The sequence below is a fragment of the Trichomycterus rosablanca genome, chromosome 14 (genome assembly GCF_030014385.1).
Source record: "Trichomycterus rosablanca isolate fTriRos1 chromosome 14, fTriRos1.hap1, whole genome shotgun sequence".
Lineage (NCBI taxonomy): Eukaryota > Metazoa > Chordata > Actinopteri > Siluriformes > Trichomycteridae > Trichomycterus > Trichomycterus rosablanca.
Genome location: NC_086001.1, coordinates 4,093,536 through 4,107,917, shown reverse-complemented (window position 1 = coordinate 4,107,917; position 14,382 = coordinate 4,093,536). Strand labels below are relative to the sequence as shown.

At 39.2% G+C, this 14,382-nt stretch overlaps 1 protein-coding gene across 1 annotated transcript in view; it reads right to left on the bottom strand.

Moving 5' to 3' along the window:
- Window positions 1-14,382, bottom strand: part of chrnb5a (cholinergic receptor, nicotinic, beta 5a) — a 29,373-nt gene that overhangs the window by 8,492 nt on the left and 6,499 nt on the right. The window contains exons 6-8 of the mRNA XM_063009046.1: window positions 12,287-13,196; window positions 9,003-9,145; window positions 5,931-6,081 (exon numbers count right to left, since the gene is read on the bottom strand). Of these exons, the coding sequence (XP_062865116.1) occupies window positions 6,051-6,081; window positions 9,003-9,145; window positions 12,287-13,196 (1,084 nt within the window). The 3' untranslated portion in view covers window positions 5,931-6,050. The remainder of the gene's footprint in view (window positions 1-5,930; window positions 6,082-9,002; window positions 9,146-12,286; window positions 13,197-14,382) is intronic.

Here is a 14,382-nt window from a genome sequence, read left to right as displayed (position 1 = left end):
TAGAGAATCAAATGTAATGGGCTTGATTCAGCCTGGGAGTTTAAAAGAATCGACTCAGTAACGTGACTCATATTAAGCTACAGGATGGAGTTGACAGGCATCAATTATTTAGTGCACTGTTTGGTAAAACAAAAATCCCAAAGTGCAGTGCAAAAAGCTATTGTCCAAATAATGCAGTTATCGTACCCATGCTGACAGTGGTCATTTTAACTGCATTTGTGAGAAAGACATCAGATATTTGAGGTAAGAGGTGGAATCTAAAGTGACTTGGTCACATGGCCAATCCAAAAAGGCTTGTATATTTATAAAATTCAGCCTGCATTTAACTGATGGCTATTGGTGGTATTTATAAAGGTTACATTGATATTAATTACTGGAAAAAGAGCAAACTGGGCTCTCAGGGTAATAAATGAGACAGAATAATAGGATTTATTTATCACAGTTTTAAATGTTCTTTATTCAGGAATAATAGCTTGTGTGGTTGGATGGAGTCCTGGAGCTTTTGAAATGCCATTGCAAACCTTATAATTTTGTTCTTAGGTCACAGTATAGTGTTCCTGTAGATTGTTTTTGACTGCTTGACATTGATGATAAGGTTAAGGGTGAAATTCTATAGTCATTGTCTTTCTTACAAGAGTGATATAGAAGTTGGATAGCTTGTTATTTTTTCCTTTCATTTACATGTTTTACCAATGCTTTATCCTGACCACTGGGGGCAAAATGCCAATCCTTGTGGGGCCTTAGCTATGCCAACAAACTTAGCCAATCATGCCTGTATGTAGATGCCCAACTGCCGATTCGAACCCTGGATCTCAGTGGTAGTGGGCAAAAAAATTGCTCTTGATTTCACTTTGGGTAACATCATGTTTTGTTTATTGATCTATACTTATTTACTCAAAGAAATAACCAATAACAGAGGCAATCAGTAAAGTGTGTGTGCGTGCGCACTAGGGGGAGCCACAATCCTAAAACCTCCTGATTCTCAGTGCCATCATCAGCACCATCTGCCTGATCATTTACCATTATGATTGAAAATGACCCATTTAAGTGATTCCTACAGAATAAAGTGTAAATAAATCATTGAATTTAAGCGAAAGGGCAAAGCAGTACAGCCCGAGACATCAAAGTATCTAATCAAGTATCCTATTATTATATTAAATGCTTTACCTTAAAAAATGTAAATGAAAAAAGTCACAAAAGCGATGATGGATATTTATAACTCTATATATTTATAACTCTGTTGACGTGACTTAATAATCAACATTACATTAAATAAGTCGCCACCCTCCTTTACAGCTATAACAGTCTTTACTCCTCTATTAAGGATTTTTCACAAACACTTAAAGGCTCAGCATTTGTGAGGTTGAAAGGTCTGGCTAGCAATCAACTATCCAATTTATCCCGAGAGCGTTATGTGAGGTTGAGTTCGAAGCTTTGTGCAAGTTAGTCAAGTTAGACCCACAGCAAACATTTCATATGAAGCTCGCTCAGTGCATTCTTCAAAGTATTGAGGAATATACGTGTTTCCACTCGTGTACAGAAGTTTTTTAATGCAGTGCTGAATGCGGGCATTCAATATTAGTTTTTGACCTTTTTAAAAAAAAAAGTGATTTCTGTAGATTCTTTCAGTCTTTAAATAATAGTATGTATTAAAGATGGTGAAATATTTAAATTACTTTTGAATGTGCATTAAAAAAAACATGGTTTTCACATGATTAGACTATTCATTGAGGCAACCTTGAAGCATCCTTTCTTGTAAATGACTGAGCCTTTTTTTCTTAATGCTCTTTTAATACTCGACAGCATATACTGGTGTAAAGGGTTTAGTACAGCTGTTTTTAATCATTCCACAGACTCCTTCCCAGTCGTGTTTTTAAAATGTGTTAAAGCCATCAAATTAGGAATAATCATCCATTCATTGTCTGTTTTACCTTGTTTTTTGTGATTGATTTCATTAATGTTTGTGTCAGAAACACCTAAACTCAATAATTAGGGGTTGTCCATATACATTTGACCGTAGATATTGCCAGCTGCTTCCTGTGCATCTGTTCATCTTTATTTTATATCATCCTACCATTACCATTAATGTACTTGCTTGCCTCCACCTCTCCTGTTCATCTCTGAACCCAAATTCCTTTCTTTGTTTTTTCTCCCATCACTGCAATTCAGAGAAAGTTCCATAAATGCTTTTTCCTCGTTCTTAGCATTAAAAATAGAATTCCTGCTCAGATTCATTCCTGCGCCGTCAGTTTCAATAATTCATGTCACAACTACAACACCTGGGCTAAGTGGTTTTATTTTAAAGGAAAAATCTGGGATCCCACTCGTCCATAAAAAAGGAAATAAAAATGGTTTCTTTAGATGAGATCATGCCTACTCCTGAACATTTACTGCTTCAGTTCCTGCATTTCAGTTGTGTTACTCCACCTTTTACCCCAAAATCCATGATGCCATGTCTATCAGTTTCAGCATTAAGCATATTCTGGCTTTATTCTGAGAAGTTTTGTGCCAGTTTTAAACAGAACATGAATTGCCCGTATGCGCCCACTGCAGTAGTAATATTACCATTATTAATACTTGGAGTTTGGATTATTTATATATGTGCAAAGATAGCAGACAGACATTTTTATGTAACACCAACACCTTCATGTATATGTCTGCCCCAAATTAAGCAATTTTGGCTTCAGTGGTTATAAGGTAAACCATTGCAGCAGGTAGTGTTTTCTTAAAATGCTAGCAATCTAGCAAGAAAGGAACCTGAGTTTTCTTTTGAGAGCAGAACAGATAGTGCAGATAGTAGTGATGTGAAAGCCTCTCTTGCGACTGGCAGAAGACAGTGACTGTACACAAGACAGCCTGGCTGTGGGATTTTCTGTGTTGTGTTCTTTGTGTTCTCCAGATATTAAGACCTCATTTGTAATAATAAGAACAAAAAAACTTTGACTATTGAATGACTATTGAATTAAGCTGGGATTGGCAAACATTTTAGCATCATACAGTATGTGTTAACTAACAGACTAGAGCAGGCTTTCTGAATCTTTTGCTATTTGTGGCTATTTGTGGCTCTCAAAATCTTCTACAGCTTCTAAAAATGACATACATTATGATCAATACAGGTTGTACATTATGGTCAACACCTAAAGTGCAAACGATTGTGGCTCAGCCTATAAAGGAACTGATGTTTAGCAGTCGTAATGTCATGTCTGTATAACTCCAGAACAATCTGTTTGATCTTTAGAGGTTTATTCTGTAGCCATTAGAAGGATGTAAAAATTAATCATCGTAACCTTACTTCCTACTGGCATCTTTGTGTGGATATCAAGTGTGGCGAATTTGCCCTAGTGATTTTATTATTTGTGTTAAAGCAGCGGACTCTGGGATGTGAGACGCAATAAAAACAATATTTAATAAAATATTACATTTAAAAAAGCTACACAGGGAACACAAATTCTGTCTTTTGTATGTTTTTTTTCCTACCGCACTCCAGTCACAAAAAATAAATAGAGAGATACATATATACGTGTGTGTATATATATATATATATATATATATATGTGTGTGTGTGCTGTGATACAACAGATAAAACATGGGTTGATGACAAAGGGATCCAGCGTATGAAATAAATGGCAATTTCTGCTGACACCAAGGCCAATGCAGCTGTGTGTGTGTGTGTGTGTGTGTGTGTGTGTGAGCGCGCTAGTGCTTGGTTATAATACTAAATCAACCATTTCATTTCTGTTCTTGCCATCTCAGTCCAGCTATCTAATCTAAAGAAGCTCTGTTCGATAACCACTGTGTGACCTTAAGTATGTGAACCCCTTTTATGTTCAGCTGTTTTAGCCACATTCATCACTGACCGGTGTGTGAAATTAATCATTTAAAATAAACTAAATGCTGCCAACATTTTGCAACAGCTTAAAGGATCTGGTTCTTTCATGTTCCAGCAAAACTGTGCAGCTGTACATGAAGCGAGGTCGATAAAAGACATGGTTGGAGGAATTCCCGCGGACTGCACAGAGCCCTGAGCTCAACCCCAATATGAACAACTGGGATGAATATAAAGACTAAGTCAGGCCAACTTGTTCAACATCATTGCCTGAACTTACAAATACAAACTTTTTTGACCAAAAGGGGCACAAATTGACAGAAGAATAAAGGCCATTACAGCCACAAATGGGGGATCAACTCCCTTTTAATGCCTAGCCTATAGTCAGTGGTGAAAATACTTGGTTATATTTTATCAACTGCTTTATTCTAATCAGGGTTGCGGCGGGTCTGGTTCCCCTGGCAGGTCCACCAAATCATCGAAGGGCTTCAGCCAACCAAACCCCTTTCCCAGTTGTAGCCAATCATGTCTTTGTAGATGCAAGGTTGATAGCACCGCTAGAATTCAAACCTGGATCTCAGTGATGGTTATTTTTTTACAATTGGGTGCAAGTGACATTTATGATATCAGTAAACATCAAATAAGTCTCGTCCAGGTCAATTGCGTGACTTTTCCACGTATTTGGTTTAGACCTAGCTATTAATTGTTTTTTTTAAGGTATGGTTTTGTTTAAACAAAGCATCTGACGGTGTTTCCTGACCCACTGCTCCAGAGTAAACCTCTGCACTGCTCTTCTGTGTCCAGCTCTGATGGACTCCAGAGCCCTGTCAGTTACAGACATTATAGGGGGTATGATTTAAAAAGCAGCCAGGCTTGATTTGTGGCTGCATTAGGATACTATCGGTGCTGACAGCTGTTGAGTAGAAGCTGGATTTAAAACGAAAAAAAGATCAATCTGATTTAATGTGTATACCAGAAGCCCGGACTGATATTAAACAGCGACAGTCTGTCTGTCTGTCTCTCTCTCTGTCTCTTACACACACACACACACACACACACACACACACACACACACACACACACACACACACAAGGATCAAATGAGCAATGGATAAATAGATGGACAGTAATGCAGTGAGAGGGCAGAACAAACAGAGAGAGAGAGAAAGAGAGAGAGCATGGCGTGTGAGATCAGAATCTTCTGGGATAACGCAGAGCTAATATTTAAAAGGCTTTTTAAGACGACAGAAGCACTTTAAAAGTGTTTTGAAAGCATTCGTTTAGCGCCGTCGCTGCATTATCAGAGTGCTCTGTGTGCGAATCACAGCACTGTCAGCAAAGCAGCGAAGCGAATGTTTGTGGATACCGCACAGTCTCTAAACACGGGAGCCTGATAATGTTTATAATATCGATCCAAATCATTTTAAATCACTTACACAGCAGTATGTGTTATACCTTTCTGCTTGGAGCAGAGAAACAGGACCTGACCAACCATATAAAACAGTAATGGACAGAGGATGAGAGTGCAGTCGCCTCTGCTTTCAAATCCCAGAACTGTCAGTCGCTGTTGGACACTCAAACAAGACCAGAGCGCCGTCCAGTGCCCGGCCCTGCACTCTGATCCTAACTTCTAAATACTGAGTTCAGGTGTTCCAGCCACACCAATTGCTAACGGGTGTATACACACATTAAAAACACAATATAATCCAACTTTTGGAAACTGATTGATCCCAGCAGTAGTGGGTTAGCATAATTTATCACCAGAGCATGAAGCATGAAGGGTCAGATGTAGCCTAGTGGTTAAGGTACTGGACCAGTGATCGGAGGGTTGCTGGTTAAAGCCCCACCACTGCCAGGTTGCTGCTGTTGGGCCCTTGAGCAAGGCCCTTAACCCTCAATTGCTCAAACTGTATGCTGTAACTGTACTGTAAGTCGCTTTGGATAAAGGCGTCTGCTAAATGCCAAAAAAAAAGTAAATGTATCAAATTAAATCGTCATATTTGATTTAAATCTATTATTGATAACAAGAACCAGATGAAGACAGGGTCCTTTTTCATACGTGTTTCCTCACATTGTGTTTTGATCACATCTGTGTTTACCCTACCTTGTTTGCTTAGGCTCTCTCTCCCTCACTTTATCTGCTCTCTCTTTCTCTCTATCACTTTATCTGTTCTCTCTTTCTCTCTCTCTCTCTCTCTCTCTCTTTTTCTCATACTCTTCTTTGTCATTTTTGTACACATATCTGTCTAGAATCACTGTAGACACATAAAATAGACAAAATGAGACTTTTGGTCTGTTGGTCCTGGATTCTGTAAAGTTGATTTGGGACAATGTTCATTGTAAAAAGCGCTATATAAATAAATTTGACTTGACTTGATACACATAACTTATTCTGTACAATACCTGCACATCTGGACATTATAAAAGTATTCTAATTCTAAATTGAAACGTTATATGCCGGAATAATACTCGGAACATCTACATTAACGGACTCACAGTAGATTATACTTTAATGCTGTATATCTGTACATTCATAGCTTTACATGTATATATTGAACAGATGTTGCTGGTTTTATGTCAGATTTATGTAAGCAAATGTGTGTTTTGTATTTAATATGTGTTAAAACTGTGAGGGACTATACACCCAAGATTTTCACTCGCCTTTCACACCTGTGTTAATGTGACGTGACAATAAGTGATTTGATATGAAATAATCATTTTCAATGCAGTTAGAACACAGAAATGAAGAATGAATGAAGATAAGAAAGCATTATATGTAGAAGGAAAATCAGATAGAAAAGGATTTTTATTGTATATTTTTTTAACAGTAATAAATACATTTCTGTCTGAGAAGAAAAAATATTTTACAGCAATTGTGTATCTTCTAAGGCAGGTAAAAGTAATAAAAGTGGGCTAACTAAGTGTTAACAAATATGTAAAAAGTTTTTTAATACTTTACATTTTCGCAAGTGTAAATTGTTTAGTAAAATGTGTAAAATGAACCTTCACAGCTTTACAAACATGCTGGTTCGACACTGTAATGCACATGTGTATACAGAGGCTGTGTTACAGAAAGCACATGAAACACTTCACTCATCCACTAGGCCCTATCACATACTGCATACAATCATCTAGTGAGAACTGAAACCATGAATACAAGTCCACTACCAAATGGCTGAATGGAAAGAAATCCAAAGGTGACCAAAGTCTTGACTTAAACCGCACTGAGATGATTTAAATGTGCAGTTCATGTTTGAGATCCTTTCAAAAAATGTTAAATTCTAGCACTTCTGCAAATAAAGTTCCTCCACAGAGATGTGAAAGGTTGATCTCCAGCTATCAAAAGTGAATTATACTCGGTAATACCAACAAACAAATTAAATATACATAAAAGAAAACCCAAAACCTGTTTTGTTTCTTTTCACAGTGCATAGTATTCATTTTAATATCCGGATTATTACATATAGCTGCACTCATGCTGTTTTTGTAGTTTATTTTGCATAGTGCAAATGTAACCATCCCCTTTTCTGCTACTATTCTTGCATATTCGTCACAATAATACAAAGGAACTACGCAAATAAAGGAATTCAAAAGAAGGCAGCAAGGAAAGAACTGATACTTACCAAGAAATACATCATCGCTTGTCCAAAAAAAAAGCGCCTAAATGAGCCACAAATCTAATGAGACGAATCTTTATACAGACGAATCAAAATGACAATGTTTTGGACAACAAGAATAGCCATAACATTAAAACCACCTCCTTGTTTCTACACTCACTGTCCATTTCATCAGCTCCACTTACCATATAGAAGCACTTTGTAGTTCTACAATTACTGACTGTAGTCCATCTGTTTCTCTGCATGTTTTTTTTAGCCTCCTTTCATGCTGTTCTTCAATGGTCAGGACCCCCACAGGACCACTACAGAGCCGGTATTATTTAGGTGGTGGATCATTCTCAGCACTGCAGTGACACTGACATGGTGGTGGTGTGTTAGTGTGTGTTGTGCTGGTATGAGTGGATCAGACACAGCAGCACTGATGGAGTTTTTAAACACCTCACTGTCACTGCTGGACTGAGAATAGTCCACCAACTAAAAATATCCAGCCAACAGCGCCCCATGGGCAGCGTCCTGTGACCACTGATGAAGGTCTAGAAGATGACCAACTCAAACAGCAGCAATAGATGAGCGATCGTCTCTGACTTTACATCTACAAGGTGGACCGACTAGGTAGGAGTGTCTAATAGAGTGGACAGTGAGTGGACACGGTATTTAAAAACTCCAGCAGCGCTGCTGTGTCTGATCCACTCATACCAGCACAACACACACTAACACACCACCACCATGTCAGTGTCACTGCAGTGCTGAGAATCATCCACCACCTAAATAATACCTGCTCTGTGGTGGGGGTCCTGACCATTGAAGAACAGGGTGAAAGCAGGTTAAAAAAGCATGAAGAGAAACAGATGGACTACAGTCAGTAATTGTAGAACTACAAAGGGACAGTGAGTGTAGAAACAAGGAGGTGGTTTTAATGTTATGGCTGATCAGTGTATAGCATTTCATAGTAATTGCATTGGTGTGATGTGTCAGGTGTGTTGCTGAATCGAGATTGGAGTAACTTTAAATTCCACCTTCTATTAGACAATTCTTCAGAAAGATAAAATGTAATTTGTCCAGAAGATGAAGCTGAGGTGTAACTGGTTTTTGCAACAGGACAGTAATAAAAAATACATTTTAATGGCTAAAAAACACAAGTTTTGAATGAAAGTCCTGATTCGAACCCAATCAAGTGGGCTAAAATTCCTCCAATATGATGTTAGAGGTTTCACAAGGGTGATACTTGTGTTGGATAACTTAGTTTCTTATATTCATTAAATGAGGTGACAAATATGCAATTGAAGAGGGCACTGAGAATGGAGCAATGACTTTTTCACAGCACTGTATACAAGCAGAGAGAATTAAATGTGGAGTTTTGCATATTTCATTGCAAATAAACAGTCAGTGCGTAAATCTTAGTCTGATTTGAAACAATTGTGCAATCGAGGTCATTTCGTGACTGACGTGTGCTCGAATCTTCTGGAGTTAATCAACCGTGGATGGACAGAAGGAACTCCAAACTAAACCGGACGAGTGTATAAAGGAGAACAGAGGGGAATGAGATGGTCATGACTCACTCGTCCATTGCTGTCGGTGTGTTGTAGCTCTGAAACAGCGGCTGAACAAAGAGGCCGAGAGTTCCAGTCAGACATACCAGGATAAAAACCCAGAGGAACAGACGGTCGATCACCATCGCTACGTACTTCCAGTCCTCGATGATCTGCAAACACACACACACACACACACAGAGCATTTAAAATACTGCACATTTATATGCAAACAAAACAAATTAATTTGTGTTTTTATTTATTTATCTACAATAAATACTTATTCTGAAGTGTAGTGGATAATCACTGGGCGCAAGACAGCGAGCCAATCCATCACACAAACATGATTGTACAGTGGACCCTTGAGTTACGAACGGTTTACCATACGAACATTTCGGGTTACGAACGATCTTTTTCAACTTAACGTACGAACAAATTTCGGATTACGAAATTCGCGAAACACGTGATGTCACGAACAAGTTGACTCTGACCGTCTCTCTCTCTCTCTCTCTCTCTCTATATATATATATATATATATATATTAGGGCTGTCAAACGATTAAAATTTTTAATCGCGATTAATCTCAGAATTTCATATAGTTAATCGCGATTAATCGCATTAAAAAAAATCTGTGTAAATGTTATAGAAAACAAGGATTTTTAAGTGAAATGTTACAATTACAATGGTGAACACATTTTATGCTAAATGTACTGATGTTAAAAACTGCTGGGACAAGAGAAAACTGTAAGGGAGTTTTATTCACTCACATACTAGGCAGTAATACTATCCAGTGGTTTAATGGACGTTTCTACACGAACTGAGTGTGTTTAGACTAGGGTGGCCAGATTCATAGTAACAAAAAGGAGGACATTACACCCCAAAAAGCCGGACATCTTATTAGGAACAGGGGGACATGATACTGCAACACACAGAATGAATCCAGAACCCATATAACAGAGTTTTTGACCAATTTAAGCAAGAATTATATAACAAATGACTGTTTTACTCACTAAATGTTGTGTCTTTTCATATTTAGGTCCGTTCATCGCTGCCTCAAAAGTTTACTTTTTGGCATTTTCACCGCGTTCCTGATCATGAGAGCTGAGTGATTGACTCAGGTAGCGCGGTGTTTACAAAACAGAGAGGGCGGGCGAAATTCAACCACCCAATCACAGACTAGCATTTAGAGGGCGGACCTTCTCCGATTGGCCAGTGGTAGCGCTGTAAGCAGTGAAATGAGGCTGTTAAACCAATGAAATACAAAGCATTTGTTTCGACATGTACCTGAGCCAATGGTAAATAATATTGATCAAAAATGAAACCAGTTCACTCCAAAAGGAGGATTTTTAAGTGTCCGTCCTAGCGTTACGTGAATGGAGGACTGGCAGCTTCTTTATTATGCAAGTGCATTACTACGACACTACCACGCTCGGTAACATTATGTTAACAAACCGCAAATAAAAAACGGTGGCAAGTCCGACATTAAAACGTTTGTTCTACCAGTCAAGTCTCAACATGAACTAGAATTTGCGTTAATGGCACTAATTTTTTTAATCGCGTTAAATTGAGAATGCGTTAATGCGTTATTATCGCGTTAACTTCGACAGCCCTAATATATATATACATATATACACAGTATATATACAGTGAGCGAACATTCGGACAGCGGACGGTGTTTTTCCGGTGTTTTCTTTATATTTTGGAAAATTCAATATTAAAATGTCACCAGAGAAGATGCAGAGAAAGCGCAGTTTTTTGTTGTTGTATAATTACTCCTGCCAGTAGATGCCACTGTGTATCAGACAGAGGGGACAGTGAGTGAGAGAGAAGAAGGAATTTATTCTTTCGTGAAATTACACCTACAAAATACAACACTATTGAAATAAAGACGGAAATAATAGAGAAATATGAGAGTTATTGATGTTTCTGGTAGAAATGTATTATGGTGTATGGTACAGCACACGTACTGTACTGAGATGTAATGTGTGTTTATGTACAGTACTACTGTGTATTGTTGTTTATTATTGTTTATTACAGGAATGTCTATTCTATTATTTAAGATTTAAGGGAAAATATACGTGTATTTATAACAAAAAAGAGCATTTAAGACATTAGAGAGGTTAGGGGTAAGGGGGGGGTTTGGGAGGTCTGGCAGGGATTAATTCTATTTACATTATTTCTTATGGGGAAAAACAGGTTTAACTAACGAACATTTTGACTTAAGAACAGCCCTTCAGAACCAATTACATTCTTAAGTCAAGGGTCTACTGTATTGTCATTTGCACTATTTTTAAAAATAGAAGCTAGGGTTTAAAATTAATTAACACTGGCCAACACTCCTAATGCAGGTAATTCTGTTAATATATTGGTCATTATGTCTTATGATAATAACGTGTGTGTGTGTGTGTGTGTGTGTGTAATCAGTGCACATTGCTCACTGTGCAATCTACTCTTTGGCTTAATCTTTGGGGACAGTGGTAGCCTAGTGGGTAGAGCTTTGGGCTATCAACCGGTTCAAATCCAGGCTCTGCTATGCAGCCACTGTTGGGTCCTTGAGCAAGGCCCTTAACCCTGTCTGCTCCTGGGTGCTCAAAGTATGCTGGCCTACTACTGCTGAGATTTGGGAATCCAGGGTTTATATCTCACTACATGGACATGAATACCTAATGTCTGGGGGGTGGCTGAAACAGCCAAGCTGTTGGGAGGTGCAAGCCCGGATAGAAATAGGAGGGTTATGTCAGGAGGGGCATCCAAAACTGTGCCAAATTTGGTATGTGGACCAGAGCCGCTGTGGCAACACTTATACGGAAGTATGGAAGTAACCAGTAAAAAACAAGTCTTATACTTAATAAACCATAATGAAATAAAACATGTTTGTAGGCTTACAGTAGTGTGACAGTAAATTGTCTAAGCAATTGAGGGTTAGGGGCATTGCTCAAGGGTCCAACAGTGGTAACCTGGCAGAGGTGGGGTTTAAACCAGCAACCTTCTGTTTACTGGTCCAGTACTTTAACCACTGGGCCACAACTGCCTAAAATCCCTTGATCACAAAAGTATTCAAACCTTTGGCAACAATTAAAGTGGCAAGTCCTCTTGAATACATCCCTATACATACATGTATCCTTACAGTGGCCTTTTCCTGCTATCTACACCCATTATTCTGTAATAAATAAAATCCACTTAATCTGTCTTAATCTGTCACCATCTCCTCAACAGCCTCCCGTCCTTCCTCTACTGTCTAAAAACTAAAAAAATTTCAAGTTACAACATTCCAACATCTGCCAGTGAACTGTTTTTATAGTTCCTCTGCTTACCCCTTCATCATCATCTTCGCTCTTCATGTGTTCAGCAATGAATCGCACGCCCTCTATGGCCTCATCCACCTCATTGTCCCGTCTCAATCTGACCCTCTGCCCAAACTCCGAGCCCTCGGGCAGCTCGGTCGGCCTCCAGGCGCCCAGCGCGAACGAGTCCCCGGAAAACGATTTGCTCTGGTTCTTCCGCCGGAACCTCTCACGCACGTTGGAACGTCCAGGTCGCCGCATGAGCAGGAAGATGGGCAGCTGGTTCAGGAAGACATGCTGCACCCAGACAGGCATGTGGTGCGTCGATGGCGAACGGTGATGAACATTGAGTACACACACACTTGTCACGATAGAAAAGGTCACCAGCACCATAGTAAACATCAGGTACTTTCCGATGAGCGGCACGGCTAGGGAGGTTGGCGGTACGATCTTGGAGATCAGAAGCAAGAAGACAGTCAGTGCTAGAAGGACAGAGATACACAGGGTTATCTTTTCACCACAGTCTGATGGAAGGTAGAAGACGAGCACAGCCAGGGAAGTGATGAGCACACACGGGATGATAAGGTTGATGGTGTAAAAGAGCGGCTTGCGTTGGATAACAAAGTCGTACGTCACGTCCATGTAGGTGGCGTCATTAGGGTCTTCATTCTTGCGTCCTGGCAAAGAGACGATGTCCCACTCGCCGCTGGGCGTGTAGTCATCTCGGCTGGCAAAGTCTGAGGTCAGCACGAGGTCAAGCTCAGTGCGGTCATAAGTCCACGATCGAAACTTCAGTGTGCAGTTCTGCTGGTCAAAGGGGAAGTTGCGCACCTCTATGGCACAGGCGCTCCTGTAGATGGCTGGAGGAAGCCAGAAGATGTCGCCTGTGTTTGATACAATGGCGTTGCAGTAGAATGAGACCTCGTACACACCATCCGCACTGAGATTTCACAATCAGAGGAAAGGCCAGAAAAAGTTTTGTCAGTTTATATTTTCGTTTAAATACACATACACAGTAGGACAGTACTGCTCTAGGACAGTGAGTTAAGCATTTTTGCCCAATGATGTATGTATGTATATATGTAAGAATTATACATAAATTTTTTTTCTTTCTTTATATTTTCACTTAAAATATTAGGGCTGTAGACTAACACCTGCCCCCCTGTGAAATTTGTAGAGTCACTGGCCACTTCTGTACACCTTCCAGCGGTGGATTCCTACCAACAGCCATACCTCGTACAGACCAGACAGCAGAGACAGCAATGAGGAAAAACCCTATCCCACCAAGCCTCCCTAAAACACTAATTAATTGTGATTTGCTAATTTTACTTTTCCCCTCCCACTGAATACGGTCATATAAAGCTTTTTAATTCAAATTAGCAATTACATTTAACCTGTGTTTCTATATCAAACATTTTAGCTGTTTTTATCCTCCTCAGCCATATGTCGGTCCTTTGTGTCTCATGATCTAACTGTGGAGATGAATCATGGAAAAAAAAAAAAACAGACACAAGCTCAAAGGCACAGATGCCCTAGATCTTAGCGCCCGAAATGTCTGAGTGATGTGTTCCTGGGTTCCTGGGTTTTAGCAAATTATTCTAAAAACAAAAACAAAATTACTTCACAAAAAAGCAACATGATCTCACTATTGGCAAGTCTGGACTGACATCCTGCTTTAAATAAACTGGTTTTTATTATTGCTTGTACTAGTCTTACTACGTGGTACAAAAAAAAAGCAATGCTAATTAATGATAATAAACAATAGTATGCTATATATTACCACAACGTATAAGCCACAGCACCCGACAGAGGTCTGTTCAATATTTTTATAACCAATGATCTGTTAATATTAGAGATGGGACGATCGATCGGCTATGAATCGGTATCGGCCAATTTTTTATCAAAATATGCTATTGGCGATCGGCGATATTTCCTAAAAGTAGCCGATCCGATCGTGTGATATATAAAGATCACGTTAAGTTAACAGCTCAGTGGATTGATCCAGACTTTGAGCTACGAAGCACCAACCATCACATCACCATTCATCAACCATCGTACAGAAACCATCGTGAAAGCTCTTACGATGTAATTTTGCTGATTGTAATATTTACTTTAAAAAGATAATT